Raw genomic sequence first — 14,707 nt, 5'->3', positions numbered from 1 at the left:
GCTTGCCAAAAAGAACATTGTGACACGTTCGTTGTTAGCATGAAGATCTGTTGTTGTCGGCAACCGACACCATCGGGCAACAGAGCGTAAACGCGACATAAGACATTGTTTGTTTGGATGGATTCACCTCTGGTCTGGATGTGGCCCAAGACATGATCTGTTCATCCAGCCCAGACGCCCATTTGCTGTTATCCTGCACAAAGGAAGAGCAAATTAAATACTGTATATACAAACACAGTATGTATGTATACAGTATATTGGCCAAGTCTTGCGAGCCCCCTCCTTCACGATTCACTGATCTAACAGCATACACGCACTGAACAAACACATGTGCACACACACAGACTGCTACAATACCCAGAATAATAAATAAAAAGGAAGAGTCTCTGCTGCTGCGCGGGACCAGCGTGATCTGTCTGTCTCAGTGTGTCCCCACACACACACAAGCGCCCTCACTTACTCTCTCTCCTCCTCTGAAAAATGTTGCCTATTAATTAAATATTCTTCACTGTGCGTAAACTCAATTATTAACTGAACAAACTGAAATAATTAACTTTTCATTTTGAGCTTTAAAAAAAAGGAAAACACATTCAGAAAAGCATCTGGCAACCCCTCGGGGAGTCGAAACCCCAGGTTGAGCTCCTGCTATGGACTACAAGTAGAAATGTGACAGTTCAATTTGTTTAGGCCCAGCATACTAATTGTCTGACTGACTTAATAAATTCCACCTCACATACTCTCTCTCGGTCTCTCACACACACGCACACACACACACACACAGTGAGCATTCCTCACCATGAGCAGTGACATTTCATCCTTGGGGACGGGCTCCAGGTCGGGCACAGAGAAGGATTCTGGGAAGGTGGCACCTCGTGCCAGAGCCTCTGCCGCCTTCACCGTGGTGGAGAAGCATTCCAGCCAGGCCCACTCGTTGGCGCTCCACACAGCCGTGCCAGACTCCTGGGGGAGGTGTCGGAGGTGAGGGGCCACGGGGGCCCGGCACAGGAGGTGGTCCAGGTGGAGCCCCACGGCCAACGAGGCCAGACACTGCATGTAGGGGCTGTGGACCAGCTGCTCCCCGCACACCACATGAGGCTGGAAAATGATGAGAAATCACAATCTTTTCTATTTTTTCTTGACGCTCTGTTCTTGTTGGCAAGTGATACTGATCAAGCTATAGAGTTTACATTGAGCGGAGGCGTACATTCGGCACAAAAACAACCAACCAAGAATGTTGAATAAATAATGTTAGTTTTTTATCTATGTTGTGTTTTTTTTACAACATTCTTAAAGTTGTACAATGCAGAATCACAAATAACGATTTTTAGCAACCTCTGCTGGTCACTACCGTCACTGCATACAATTTCCCTAGTCCTCGATTACCCAGAATTCCATTCGTTTTCACCGGAAGCCGGAAGCGTTTCAAAAAGCGATCTTTTAATTGTTTTATACTATCTACGGATCGTTTCTCTTAGCCAGTGGAGCATTAGTTACCATGAGCTGTGCTTTATTTTTCTGTTCTTTTTCGATCTTCCAATCCTACATTATCTTAAAATCAGCGTGAGGTTCCTTTTTGTTAATAGCTCGGTAGTTCCTGGCCAAACAGGAAACCGTTGCGGTAGTTCCTGAGGACGTCGGCCACGACGTCATAACGTTGGCCAGGAACGTCATTTTCCCGGGAAAGTCCCCCCCGTACACGTTCAATAGAAAATATATAAATAAAAGGCTTCCGGGGGTGAAATTCACGGAGTGGGTGTTGTGAAACTTTTGCCACTCGCAAAAGATATACAATTTAACTTTAGTTTTGTTGAAAACGTTACCTAGTATTACTTTAACCACATGAACCCTAGCATCCCTTGTTCTGGGCATGTCATAATAGGTGAAGATTCGTCGAAAGTAGCTGATCTACACACTATTTTTGATGATGGGATTTGCTGTAGATGGAAAAAAAAGAAAGAGGGGACCACATACATGGTCATGGTCAACGACGTATGTAGGGTTTAAGTAGTTAAGTTGTGAACTGGAACTTTATATTTGAGAGTAATGGACATAAGGATCCAGTTTTTAAAGTTGTACAATGCAAATTCACAACTAACGATTTTTAGCAACCTCTGCTGGTCACTACCGTCACTGCATACAATTTCCGTATTCCTCGATTACCCAGAATTCCATTCGTTTTCACCGGAAGCCGGAAGCGTTTCAAAAAGCGATCTTTTAATTGTTTTATACTATCTACGGATCGTTTCTCTTAGCCAGTGGAGCATTAGTTACCATGAGCTGTGCTTTCTTTTTCTGTTCTTTTTCGATCTTCCAATCCTACATTCTCTTAAAATCAGCGTGAGGTTCCTTTTTGTTATTAGCGCGTTAGTTCCTGGCCAAACAGGAAACCGTTGCGGTAGTTCCTGGCCAAACAGGAAACCAGTGCATTTCCACCTCCGTTTTCCGGCCAGATGACGTAATTTTCCCGGGAAAGTCCCCCCCTTCACCGTTCAATAGTAAATATATAAATAAAAGGCTTCCGGGGGTGAAATTCATGGAGTGGGTGTTGTGAAACTTTTGCCACTCACAAAAGATATACAATTTAACTTTAGTTTTGTTGAAAACGTTACCTAGTATGCCTTTAACTAATCCTCAGGCTTGAGTGTGTGTGTGGTGGATTACCTTTTCGTAGGCGTACTGCTCCTGCAGCATGACAGGCAGTCTCTCCAGGAAGGCCCTCATACAGGGTGCCATGTTGAGACCGACCACACCCTGTTTCTTCAGAGCCGTGCGGCACGTGGCCAGCACATGGTTGGACGTCACGAACTCTGGAGAGACGTTAACTACCAGCACGTCCTGGTGGAGAACACACACACACACACACACACACACACACACACACACACACACACACACACACACAATGAAGCAGACTGGGATGTGGAGGTGCAACAGTTAATCAAACTAACTGATTTAATTGATTATTTAAAAAAATATGATCTGAATAAAATACACTTTGAAGAGGAAAAAAAACTTAAAATCCTCTTCCCTCCAAAAATAGCAGGAAAAGGCTATCTACAAGCTTACAACACGTTATATTGTGAGCTTGTAGATAATACATTTTCATTATTTTTGTGTGACACCATAATACAACGAAGTATAAAGTAGGGCTTAAGTGGTTAGTCAGAGTAATCAATTTAGTATTAAAAAAAAATGACAGTTTGTTCAAAACCAAACCCTGCCCCTCTCAATAATTTGATTAATCAAAGAAGTAATGAATAGAGACATTTCTAAGAAAATAATCGATAGTTGCAGTCCTAATTGGATGAGGGAAGGTTTTACCTTTGACCTGTTGGAACAAATGGCGACGCCCACATCTGGTATCCAGACAATGTTCTGAACAGCTCCTGACCCAGCTACTACTGTCTGCAGCACTGAGCCATCCTGTTGTAAACACACACACACACACACATAGAGCTAATCACATACGTGCACATCGCCACGCACTCATATCCACTAGGAATCCAGCCTAAAGGTATTTAGCATCATCTAAACATCTGTGGGTTCACGGTGCGGACACAGTTGTTCTTTTATACACAAGCATAGTGTGTGTGTGTGTGTGTACATTTATGTATGTATCTGTACATATGCGTTTGGATCTATGAACGCACATATGGTGCGTTATATATTGTCGCTGTCAGGTGGAAACCTTGTATGTCCAAAACCGTTACTTTTCAGGAAATGGAAAGAAATATGTTCTAATGGGTCCAATGTAGTTATTTGGTCACAAGCTTTTATTAATACATTGTTTTTGGTTAAATATTTATAAAACCCCACAGACAAACTTAACCACTTTGTACCTGACATTCCAATTTTGGCATGTCATTATAGGTGAAAATGTACAAAACCCCCCAGAAATGTTCCAAAATAGCACACATCACAACGCATTGTGAGCTTCTACATCGGCTATTTTTGCAACATTTTTGTGACACTGTCATACGACGTAGTATAAAGTAGGTTATTCATTTATGAAAAAAAACAAACATAAAAAGATGAAGTATGGACACACAAGGTTTCTGGCTGACAGCGACGATATACATCTGTGTGTGTGCGCGAGTGGGCGTGCGTGTGTTACCCGCAGTGACCAGATGTTCGTGAGACCTCCCACTCCTCCAGATGCCAGGGTCAGTCCATCAGGACTGAAGACCACCGTCCTGACAGGGGTCAGGTGACCCTTCAGCTGGAAAACACACACTGCTCTGTCCACCGTCCCTCTGGGAGACTGACACACACACACACACACACACACACACACACACACAGGTTACAAGGGAAAGTGTGTACACTATATGTTCTAACTGGCCAAGTTGTGTCCCCAGTGTATTATAGTTTTTATGGAGATTATATTGGGTATTAATATTGCAGATGCGCTGGACGGGTTCAACTACATCATTTTGTTTTTTTTCTCAATAAGCCATCAGTTCAGGTCCTTCATGTAGCTACAGTATGATGGTGTTTTAAAAGTTTGCAGTTATTCAGTTAGCACCAGTTAAATGCTTCTGCTTGGTCTGCCAACTCCCTGACAGAAAAACTAGGTCACTCCACGTTCTTACCCATGAAGGTGTAACTGTCAATATTTTTAAGAATATCATCCATAGGAATACTGACAAGGAGAACACAAACATGAGGGAACTACGGTAGTATCAAAGCTTATTTTAATAAATAAGAATTTAAACCAATCAGTATGAGTAGGGTATATAAATACAATTTAACTACTAGTACATCTGCAGTGGTTAGAGGTGGTCTCCCTACTCTTCCACTGAGACATTTAGACCCTGGTGTTGGGTAGGACAGCTACTGGTTAACAATTTGAAGCATTTGTAGTTCAGACATTCTTTCCAATTACCTCTGTCCACTGGGAGAGGGAGAAAACGGCCATAAAAGTTATGGACCGAAGATTTACTATTTCACCAAAAAAAGCAATTCAAGCTAACAGGTTCATATGATGTCAAATATAACCACGTACCCGGAATCTAGGTTTGGCTTCATTCTCCCAAAACCCCTCTGAACTGGAAGAGCTGCATTCTGGGAAGCTGGAGGTGTCCTGAGGTACGGTCCAGACCGAGACTAGACCATTCTGACAGCATCTTTTACACACACACAAATCATTTTATCAAAATAGTTTTGATATTACAATAATCTGTCAGTCATTTTTATACAGTATGCTTAAAGATGTATTATTCTGCACTCGCTCATGTTCCAACAGCCTAAATTAAACTCATTGCAGCAGCAGCAAGACAAATAAAGTTTAAAAAAAGAATGCTTTTAGATTTGTTTTACCCCTGCAGCCTAAATGATGGGTTTATTTATTTTAATTTGTGTGAGACAGATAAATCATTAGGGAAACAACTACAGTACACGTTAGCATCTTGGCTCTCATTTTAAAGATCCACTCAGGTGAGAGAAGCCCTCAATTTGGCGTCACCTGCTGGTGACTATTTTCAAACTGTAGCATTTCATTGATTTCCTTTAAAGCAGTATTATAAACATATCATATAAACCTTTAACTGCTTTCAACCTGTCTCCCCTATTTTGGGCATGTCATTATAGGCAAACATTTTCAGAAAACAGCTAAAATAGCTAAACTACAAGGTCACAGTGCATCACACTGGTAGATCGGCTATTGGCTTAAGTGGATGAAGCATCATTGTAATCATATCGTCTTCCTATAAAGCAACATCAGAATCAACATACGTGGCAAACATTGCGAGGGGTTTTGGCCCGTGTCCAGGCAAGCTGCACCAGGCCACGCCATTGACCACAGAAGGATGACTGAGGCTCTGTAAGCAGCGCCAGCCGGAACCAGAAGATGAACTGGACCACAGCTTCACGGTCTCCTCTTTGGCACAGGTGAGCAGCATCTGCCCACTAGGACTCCACTTCATACTGCTGATGGACTCCTGATCACACACACACACAGAGCAAGGAAGGTTCTATTTGGGGATTTACTGTAATGGCTATTGATAATTTTGTATCAATCAGTGGAGTTGTGATAAGGTTGAGAGTGAGTGGGTATGTGTTTCTTTTTTTAATAATGTTTATTTTATTTTATGTATGTAGAGTGTATAACAGACGATATCAAAAACATAACACCACCAAAACAGACAAAACATTACAATAATAATAATACAAATGAAACCAATAACAACACATTGCTAGGTTTAACGGAAACAGTTGCTTTTCTAACACTTTCTAGGGTCTTGTCCTCACATCAGTCCATCTGAGAATATGTGAGTCCATATTTGATCATAAATGTCCAACTTTCCCTTAATTAGGTAATTGCAAGTTAGGCATTTTGATGACGTACCTTGTGTGCATCGATGACCACAATTGCTCCTTTTTCCAAGGGCTCTATGGATCCTATCAGCAGCTTTCCATCTGCGTAGCCCACAGCGAAAGGGCTGTCCTCACTGTACCAGGCTATATGCATCACAGCCACTGGAATGGAACAAAACATTATATTCATGTGCGCTGAACATATGAAGATAAATACACAGCACATCAAACTATGATCACTCGCTATTTTTCATCCAAAGTTTGTCGTTATGCCAATTCATCACTGCTGGACCCTACAGTATCTCCTCTGATACAAGGAACTAGCAGCTTCTTTACATCTGACAGTGCAGAGTTTCACAGGGAGGATCATGCTATACCTCCCCATTGACAGTGACAGAGATCACCAATCCCCCAACTGGCTTCCAACGAACGAACACGTCCGGCCAAGCCGGATGCACCAGGGAGGATTTGAACCCCTAGACTCCGCAGCGGTGGTCAGGAACCTCACCTTTGAGCCACTTGGACGCCTTAATCACTCACTCCTTATGATAACATGCATGTGTACACACACACACACACATTCTGTCCGGTACGTACCGTCCTTCCTGTAACAGTGTTCCAGCTCAGTGCACTGCATAGTGGAGGCATCCAGCACCTCGATGAGGCCCAGAGATCCGTCCATACGGCCCACCAGCAGCAGGTCCTTGGGTTCTCCACACCACAGGGACGTGGCCTCCCTCTCGGGAAACGCCAGTGCGGACACCCAGTGCGGCTGGACGTCCAGAAGACCCTTACCGCCTTACAGGACACACAGACAGGGTGGACACCATTAGTACTGTAGGCGTCTCTGATCATTTTAACACATTCGAGCTCATTTAGATGCGACAGTAGAGAGAGACTGAGGGCAAAGGACCAACCAGAGGTCTCAACACAGAATCGAACCGGGGATGTTATGATTTTCTTTTCTTTTTTTTCTTTATTGATCCAGAGTAGGTTCATGTTTCAGCGCATTCATAACTGGGAGCTGCCCAATACAACCACAGTCTGATACTGTTATACTGGCAGCTGCACAGTACAACCACAGTCTGATAGTGTTATACTGGCAGCTGCACAGTTCATGTGCAACCTCTTCCAGAGAGAGTTAGACACTAGAAACTCTGCTGGAGACACAAAACAAACTGTGTAGACTTGGCCCTTTGAAATAAAATGTATTTTGGCCCTAAAAAAAAAATTATTATTATTATTTTTTTTTTGTATTAGTCGACTGCCAGTCGACTATTGGCAATTAGTCGCCAATTAGATTCGACTAAACAAATCCTTAGTCGGGGACAGGCCTACCCTCCAGTAACAAGTTATATACTGTATACAGCAATTGTGTAGGAGTGCAGTTTGAGGCAATTCAGCTACAAAGGTGATAATATTGAAGTTGATCTGTCATATGGGAGAAACAGAGTAGAAAATGTGATCTTTCCATCCGAGGGTCTGTAGAAGGAGGACAGGGACATACGGTGTAGGATGCAGGCAACATCTAAAATCTTAATGCCTTCCTCACATAACGTGGACCTCAACGTGAGCCGTTTAACAAGAGCATCATTGTATTGGAAACCATTTTTTCCGTTTGTTTACAGCAGTGGATTATAAAATGTTATGTTTATTTTAAACAAATAAAACGGTTGAGGATGGGATAAAGGGCAGAAAGACGAAATTGCTTACCGTTGACTTGCCAGATGTTGACCAGTTTGTCCATGGCGGAGGCCAGGTATTTACCGGTGACACTCCAGGTCAGAGGACAGAGGCTGGGCTCACAGGGGGAGCCATCCATCTCACCCTCACTGCTCAACAACACAACCACAACACAACATAGATCAAATACAGATACTGCGTCCATGCACTGGGGGGAGCCATAACACCACAATCATGTTGCACGTCAGCCAAATCCCAATAGTCAAATTTGTGCCTCCCTGCCGCCTCTGACCTCCGTCCTCCAGCAGGGTGGTGGTGTTACAGTGAAACTGGTGACTGGTGACAAAATATGTGATCTTTTGGACTTAATGTCACATAATGTCAATGTCCAAACATAAAGCTATACTGTTTTATTTTCTTTATGAACAGAGTATACTAGGTTTAACTAGCGTTTTTAATTGGACACTGACGGTATGTGAAGTTCACAAGATGGTCACATATATCGGCAGGTCAGCAATGTCTCCCTAACACCACCATGCTGCAGGATGGAGGACAGAGGAGGCGAGGAAGCAGAAATTTTTGTATTGGAATTTGGCTATTGCCTTAACCACTTGAACGCTTGCGTGAGTGAGTGAGTACGTTTGTGTGTGTGTGTGTGTGTTTCTTACGTCTTATTGAAGATGCATGTCTGCTGAAGGCTGTACTGATTCTTGGTGACATTCCACACTCTGACTGTCCCATCGTTCCCGCTGGTGGCCAGCAGGCCTTTTTTACAGCACCAACCACATGTGATGACCTGGAGCAACGTATAGGAGCAGCTTTAGACACACAGAACATGTGAACTTGGGTCGCTCAGTCGGTAGAGCTCTCGCCTTAAGACCACAAAGTCATAGGTTACTGCAGGTGTACACAAAAGTTTGATTTCTTATGTTACAGTAGCTTCAACATGGAAAGAACGACAGAGAGACAGAGACAGAGAGACAGAGACAGAGACACAGAGACACAGAGACACAGAGACACAGACAGAGACAGAGAGAGAGAGAGAGAGAGAGAGAGAGAGAGAAAGATTTAACTATTCCAGCTTTGGGTCATTTCATACAGACACTTGTATTAAGCTCAATTTATTTATACTCATCACACAACGGTGTCACTTGAGAACAGATCTTCAAGCTAACAATAGGTTGAGAAGTGATATATTGGTAGATTGAAGATCAGCTCTTGTCAGCAAGCGACACCGCCGTGCAACGGAGTATAAATTAGGCATCAGGCAGATTTGTCACCGACCTTTACCGAACCCACTTGGTTCCTCACTATCAATCTTATACTGCATGGGGACCCCCTGGAACCCTCTCAAGGACCCCTGGGGGCCCAGGACCCTAATTTTGAGAACCACTGATCTACATGGCTTCAAAGATATCAGTTGTGAGCGAGGTAAAGAAGGGTGCACCCACCCTGCTCTGGTGCGCCTCCAGTTTGAAAACGGAGCACTTGCGCAGGTCCCCTGCCATGTCTGTGAAGCTCTGCGGGCGGCTGTGGTTGTTGTCGCGGTCGTGGGCAGCCAGCGTGCGCACCAGCTGCTGGGCGGCCCACTGGCGGTGCTGAGACGACAGCCTGGACGACAGGCAGCAGGCCGCCAGAGCGTTAGCCAGCTCCAGGGGGCCTACAGCGGAGGGATTATGGGAAGGATGGGCATACAAATGCGCAATTAGACCTGCTTGACACGGAACACAGAAGTGACATGGCCGCCCGGTGAGTGAGAGGAAGGGAAAAAACAAAAAAAACATGACAAAATAAGAGACAAAACAAAACAAAGGTACAGAAACAAAACAAAAATGGTGACATGTGTGAAGTGACATCACTTGACAAGCTCATTTAAGCCTGGTTCATGTTTTTCTGACAATGTGTCATCACTCTTGTCTTGTGAACATTATTGGCTCTTGATGTCTGCCAATGTGAACAATATACAGTACTACTGTTGTTCAACATCATTTACCAGAATGAATTTTTTTTTACCACTATAACCACAGCAAATTGAAAAAAGAACCTGTGATCCAGTGTAGTTATTTAGTCACAAGCTCTTGTTTACCACTTAAACCCTATATTCTTCAGTTGACTGGGGTGAGAGCAGGTCCCTCAGGGAAATTGGTTATTTTCGCCAAAATGTTTGATGCCCAGAATAGGGATGCTAGGGTTCATGTTGGTCAAAGTTTTGTTCTTTTTATTGTTGTACACTCGGTTGGGTTCTTTTTCCGTTTGTGTTGGGTGACAGTGATTAATTAACCTGACTCTGCCAGATGGGGGCGGTATTGAGTAACTAGTTTCTCATAAGCTGAGAAACAAATGTGTGACGAAAGCTTCTTTGGATCTGGAAGCGTCAGGTTAGTGATTAATATCTACACAAATACAATACATTTGGGTTGATTACTCGACACAAACAACTGAAATAGTGCCACCACAATGCACAGCATTTTTTTCAGTTCATGTTATTTCTGTTGAGTGACAGGTCAGACAGCATGTCGCCAAAGCATAAACCAGGCTTTAAAGCACTAAAACAATTGGCTGTGTATCTTGTGAATTACTGTATGAAACATAAAAAAAAACTAAATCCCCAAATGTTCAAGTTCATAATCTCACAATCAGACATTATTCTGCAGTGTTAAACCAAAATTACAATGCAGGACCTGAAATGTGTTTTGACACATACAGTACTGAATTCTGAAGGTCCTTACAGGGGAGCGTTTATTTCATGCAATTAATTTGCATTCATTTAAGCTGCTGTTTGTGTCATGATCAGTGTATCCACACACAACGAAAATATTACACAGGGATAAAGTCTAAAAAATCAGGGATGTTTTTTTTTTTACTGTATAGAAAAAGGAATTTCTTAAGGATTCTAAAGGACAATTAATTTACCCCAAATGGCCAATTCTATGCTATATCTACTGATAACCAGTCATAACGTACACATTACACAGTGATAATACATTCAACAAAGACAGGACACTATGAATCAAAAATACAAAAGAAACAAAATAAAGATGACAAATGAGATGATAAATATGCAGGGGAGAAAAGGACCATAATGTACAGACGGTTTCACTTAAACAGCCTCATTGCAAGGAGACAAGCCAAACAAATCCAGCTGGTTGGTAATAATAATAACATTGTTGTAGTTAGGTGGAAACCTTGTAAGTCCAAAACATATGTATAACATGTATGTTTTTATAATTATAATAGTGAAAACAGCCGCCACCACGCGTCGCAATAGATCTGCTATTTTCACTATTACACTACACTTGTGCTAAGAAAATTCCAGAAAAAAAATCATGAGATGGAATGTCACTGTTGTCAATTTGAAAGTGTCTATACCACAGGTTCTCAAAGCTTTTCATGTCAAGGACCCCCAAATTAATATGTATTTGGCTGCAGACCCCCATCTGAAATTATTTTGTGCCAGGAACTCCCATACAAGACATACATTTTTTTTTTTAAATCAATTATTTTCAAGATATACATTCATTTATATCTTATAGTCCCCCCAAGGACCCCTGGGGGTTCCCTAGGCCCCACTTTGAGAACCACTGGTCTATACAAATAACACAACCGAACCGATACAGCCTGCCAACCAATCCCATCACTTCCTTTCACCAACAAACCTCTTTTCTCTACATCAGCCTTGTCATAAGCTGGCCTGAGTCTGGCCCCTTTGTCTGCCAGCAATGCCACCAGAGCCTGGGTGACCACAAAGTTGGGAGAAGTGACCAGCTTGTTCTCCTCCGCCACGCCACGCAGGAAGCTGGGCAGGAACTTCCTCTGGATGGGGTCGTCCACCGTGGTGAGGTTCATGCCTGTGGCTGCAGAGATCAGGTTCTGGGAAGGGCAGAATAATACAACCCTCATTAAAGTGCCACGGTGTAGCAGCCATTTTAGTAGTCTTTTTGGCAAATAACACGGAAAATGCTGCAGGGTCCTAGCGCCGAGTATATTTTGGAATGCAACAACATTGTTTAAAAAATACGCAAGTGAGTTTTAACTTAAAAATACCTAAATAGATACATATATAGTACTTTTACGGTGCCTGGCTGCGTCATTTTGGCGCAAGTGTCGGAGGCAGACACTCATTATGTGTGTGTGTGTACACTGTCAGAATTACAGACCTATGTATAAACGTCGACTTGGTTCCTAACTATCAATCATTATGCTGGGGACCCCCTGGAACCCTTCTCAAGCTCACAATGCGTCGCAATGTGTTCACCACCGCTAATTTCCATTACATTTTTTTGTATATTTAACTTATTTGTCATTATGTGCCCTGTGCAATTTTTGTTAACAAAGCCTAAAAGCCAAACAGAAATGTAATTTGTATGTTCTAATGTTCAATGCCAAATTTAAATAGTTAATTGCAATTATTTGTGTGACAATGAATCATCAAGTATGTCATACTCTTGGATTGTACCGTCTCATACCTGAGTGCAGAGCTGCACCAGCAGCTTGGCAGCGTTGGGACTGTTGGATGCCAGACAGCCCACGGCTGTGCTGAGATAAGCCAGACAGGAGATGGGTTTGCTGGCCTTGGCAGCCCCGCGGGATCTCTCTGGACCTGAGCCTGCTGGAGGACTGGCAGAGAGGCCTGCCCTGCCAGCCGCCGCCAGGCACATCAACCTGACCAATGTTCTGATGTCTGTTAGACCAAGAGATTCCAGACCTGCTGCCAGACTGCAGCTGGACCCGCTGGCAGGGAGACAGACACGAAGAGAGATTAGTCGCGTTGCATTGTGAGCTCAGCTTACAAGGCAATTTGTTTTGCCCAAAATAGGGACGCCAGGTTACGTTGATAAAAATCGGCTGCATAACTGCCGAAACCAATGTCATCAATAATTCCATTTAGTTTTAGTCATATTTTAGTCATCTGAAATGTTTTCGTTTTTGTCTAGTTTTAGTCGACTAAATATCATAAGATTATAGTCGACTAAATCTACAGTTGATTTAGTCGACTAAAATGTATTTTGGCGGTGCCTTGATGGCGTCGTAATGGCTGATCTACAAGCTCACACGTTGTGAGCTTGTAGATCTGCAACACCCGAGCGCAACCAGGCATAAAATGACTTGTCCCTTAGTTCTACTGGATCTCTTCTCCACTAGTCCCTCCCTAACACTTTAGTCTAGTTTTTATTTGTTGACGAAATTGTCAATGTATTTAGTCTTAGTTATCGTAGCTTAGTTTTTATTTTGTTTTCGTCAGTGAAAAAAGGTAGTCGACTAACATCTTTCGTCATAGTTTTAGTCGACGAAATCAACGCTGCTCAACAGTGACTAGTTAGAAGTTATAATGATCCAATCATGTAAAAGCTTACAGCACAGATGTGATGCGTGGTCACATACCTGACAGACAGCAGGGACAGGGCTCTCATGACCATGGTCCTGGCCAGCAGCACCTGGGCGGCGGCTGTCACCCTCCTCAGGGCCATGACTCTGTCGTGGGGGCTCTGGAGAGCTGCTGCCTGCTCGCCCAGCGTCACCCTGCCTGACGAGCTCTTATCCACCGAGCTTTGACATCCTGGAAGCACAGCACAACAAAACACACTATTAATGAAACGTGTTTTGGACAAAAAAAAATTAACACTTAGTTACATTGACAGTTTGACTGGTGGGTAAACATATACAGTATTAAACTATTTCAAAATGCCCTTTTGGGTTGAGACAAAGGGCCCTATCTTGCACACCGCCTTACCCCTTAAACATTTTAAAATAGTTCAAATAGCTGATCTACATGCTCACAACGTGTCGATGTGTATCGGCTATTTTCACTACTTTAACCCATTAAGACCTGGAACGCATCTGTGTAATTTTTTGATTTGAGCTAAAAAGCATTACTTTACACTTTGTCTATTCAAAAAAAGCAGATCTACAAGCTCATAGCGCGGCACCGAGTGCAGTGCCACGAGCTTGTAGATCTGCTATTTTTTTAAATGTGCGCATATCTTTCAATATATTGTTTTAAAGCGAACATTTTTAACTAAAATCTTTACTTCTGGGGGTCCCTGGAACAAAATATTTTGAGATGGGAGGGTAAAAATAGTATAAATACCAAAAAAGTTTAGGCATAAGGGCCCAAAATGTAATGTGCATTTTTCCATAATTTTGCATTGCATTATTGTATTTTGCAATCATTTTAAAATCATTTTATAAACAAAATATTAAAAGAAATGTATCTACAGACTCATCGATTATACAGCCACAGTGGTGATTTCCCAGCACAGTTAACACATTGATTGCCTAGATCGAGTTAACTCGTTTTTAGAATCCATCGCTTGATTGCCTAGATCGAGTTAACTCGTTTTTACATTTTTTGGGTAAAATTCCACAAGGGGCGACCTAACACAGCTTTGGAATGATCGATCGTCTCTCAGAGAAGAAAAATGTGGATGTGACATCATTCCAAAAAACGTCACTTCCATCCGCCCCAATGATGGGATTTTCAGAAAAACGGCTGTAACTCAGTTTCTTTTTTTTCCATTGAAAACCACCCGTTTTCAGCGGACCAAAGCTCCAAAATGGCGGATTGCGGTTGGAAACTTGTCGTTCCCATGGATACACAGATCCTTCCGTCTACTCACAGGAAACTTTTTCTGTGTGTTTTTTTTTACACAATGTCGGTTCCACGGCGTTTCAAAGGTAATTTGAATTTTGAGGTAATTATACGCCGGCA

At 42.7% G+C, this 14,707-nt stretch overlaps 1 protein-coding gene across 17 annotated transcripts in view; it reads right to left on the bottom strand.

Annotated features, from left to right (window-relative positions):
- Positions 1-14,707, bottom strand: part of herc1 (HECT and RLD domain containing E3 ubiquitin protein ligase family member 1) — a 108,517-nt gene that overhangs the window by 24,295 nt on the left and 69,515 nt on the right. For 7 of the 17 annotated variants that reach the window (XM_080437128.1, XM_080437141.1, XM_080437139.1 and 4 more), the window contains exons 50-64: positions 13,381-13,555; positions 12,465-12,729; positions 11,655-11,868; positions 9,450-9,712; positions 8,667-8,794; positions 8,029-8,147; positions 6,913-7,113; positions 6,347-6,477; positions 5,734-5,939; positions 5,006-5,126; positions 4,115-4,261; positions 3,322-3,423; positions 2,662-2,835; positions 796-1,095; positions 128-193 (exon numbers count right to left, since the gene is read on the bottom strand). In XM_080437128.1, the coding sequence (XP_080293254.1) occupies positions 128-193; positions 796-1,095; positions 2,662-2,835; positions 3,322-3,423; positions 4,115-4,261; positions 5,006-5,126; positions 5,734-5,939; positions 6,347-6,477; positions 6,913-7,113; positions 8,029-8,147; positions 8,667-8,794; positions 9,450-9,712; positions 11,655-11,868; positions 12,465-12,729; positions 13,381-13,555 (2,612 nt within the window). The remainder of the gene's footprint in view (positions 1-127; positions 194-795; positions 1,096-2,661; positions 2,836-3,321; positions 3,424-4,114; positions 4,262-5,005; positions 5,127-5,733; positions 5,940-6,346; positions 6,478-6,912; positions 7,114-8,028; positions 8,148-8,666; positions 8,795-9,449; positions 9,713-11,654; positions 11,869-12,464; positions 12,730-13,380; positions 13,556-14,707) is intronic. The other 10 variants (XM_080437138.1, XM_080437140.1, XM_080437144.1 and 7 more) reach the window with 2 other exon arrangements.

The sequence above is a fragment of the Gymnoscopelus braueri genome (assembly GCF_963280865.1).
Source record: "Gymnoscopelus braueri genome assembly, chromosome: 1".
Lineage (NCBI taxonomy): Eukaryota > Metazoa > Chordata > Actinopteri > Myctophiformes > Myctophidae > Gymnoscopelus > Gymnoscopelus braueri.
The sequence above is the reverse complement of the archived record's forward strand: the minus strand, read 5'-3'. Positions and strand labels throughout refer to the sequence as shown.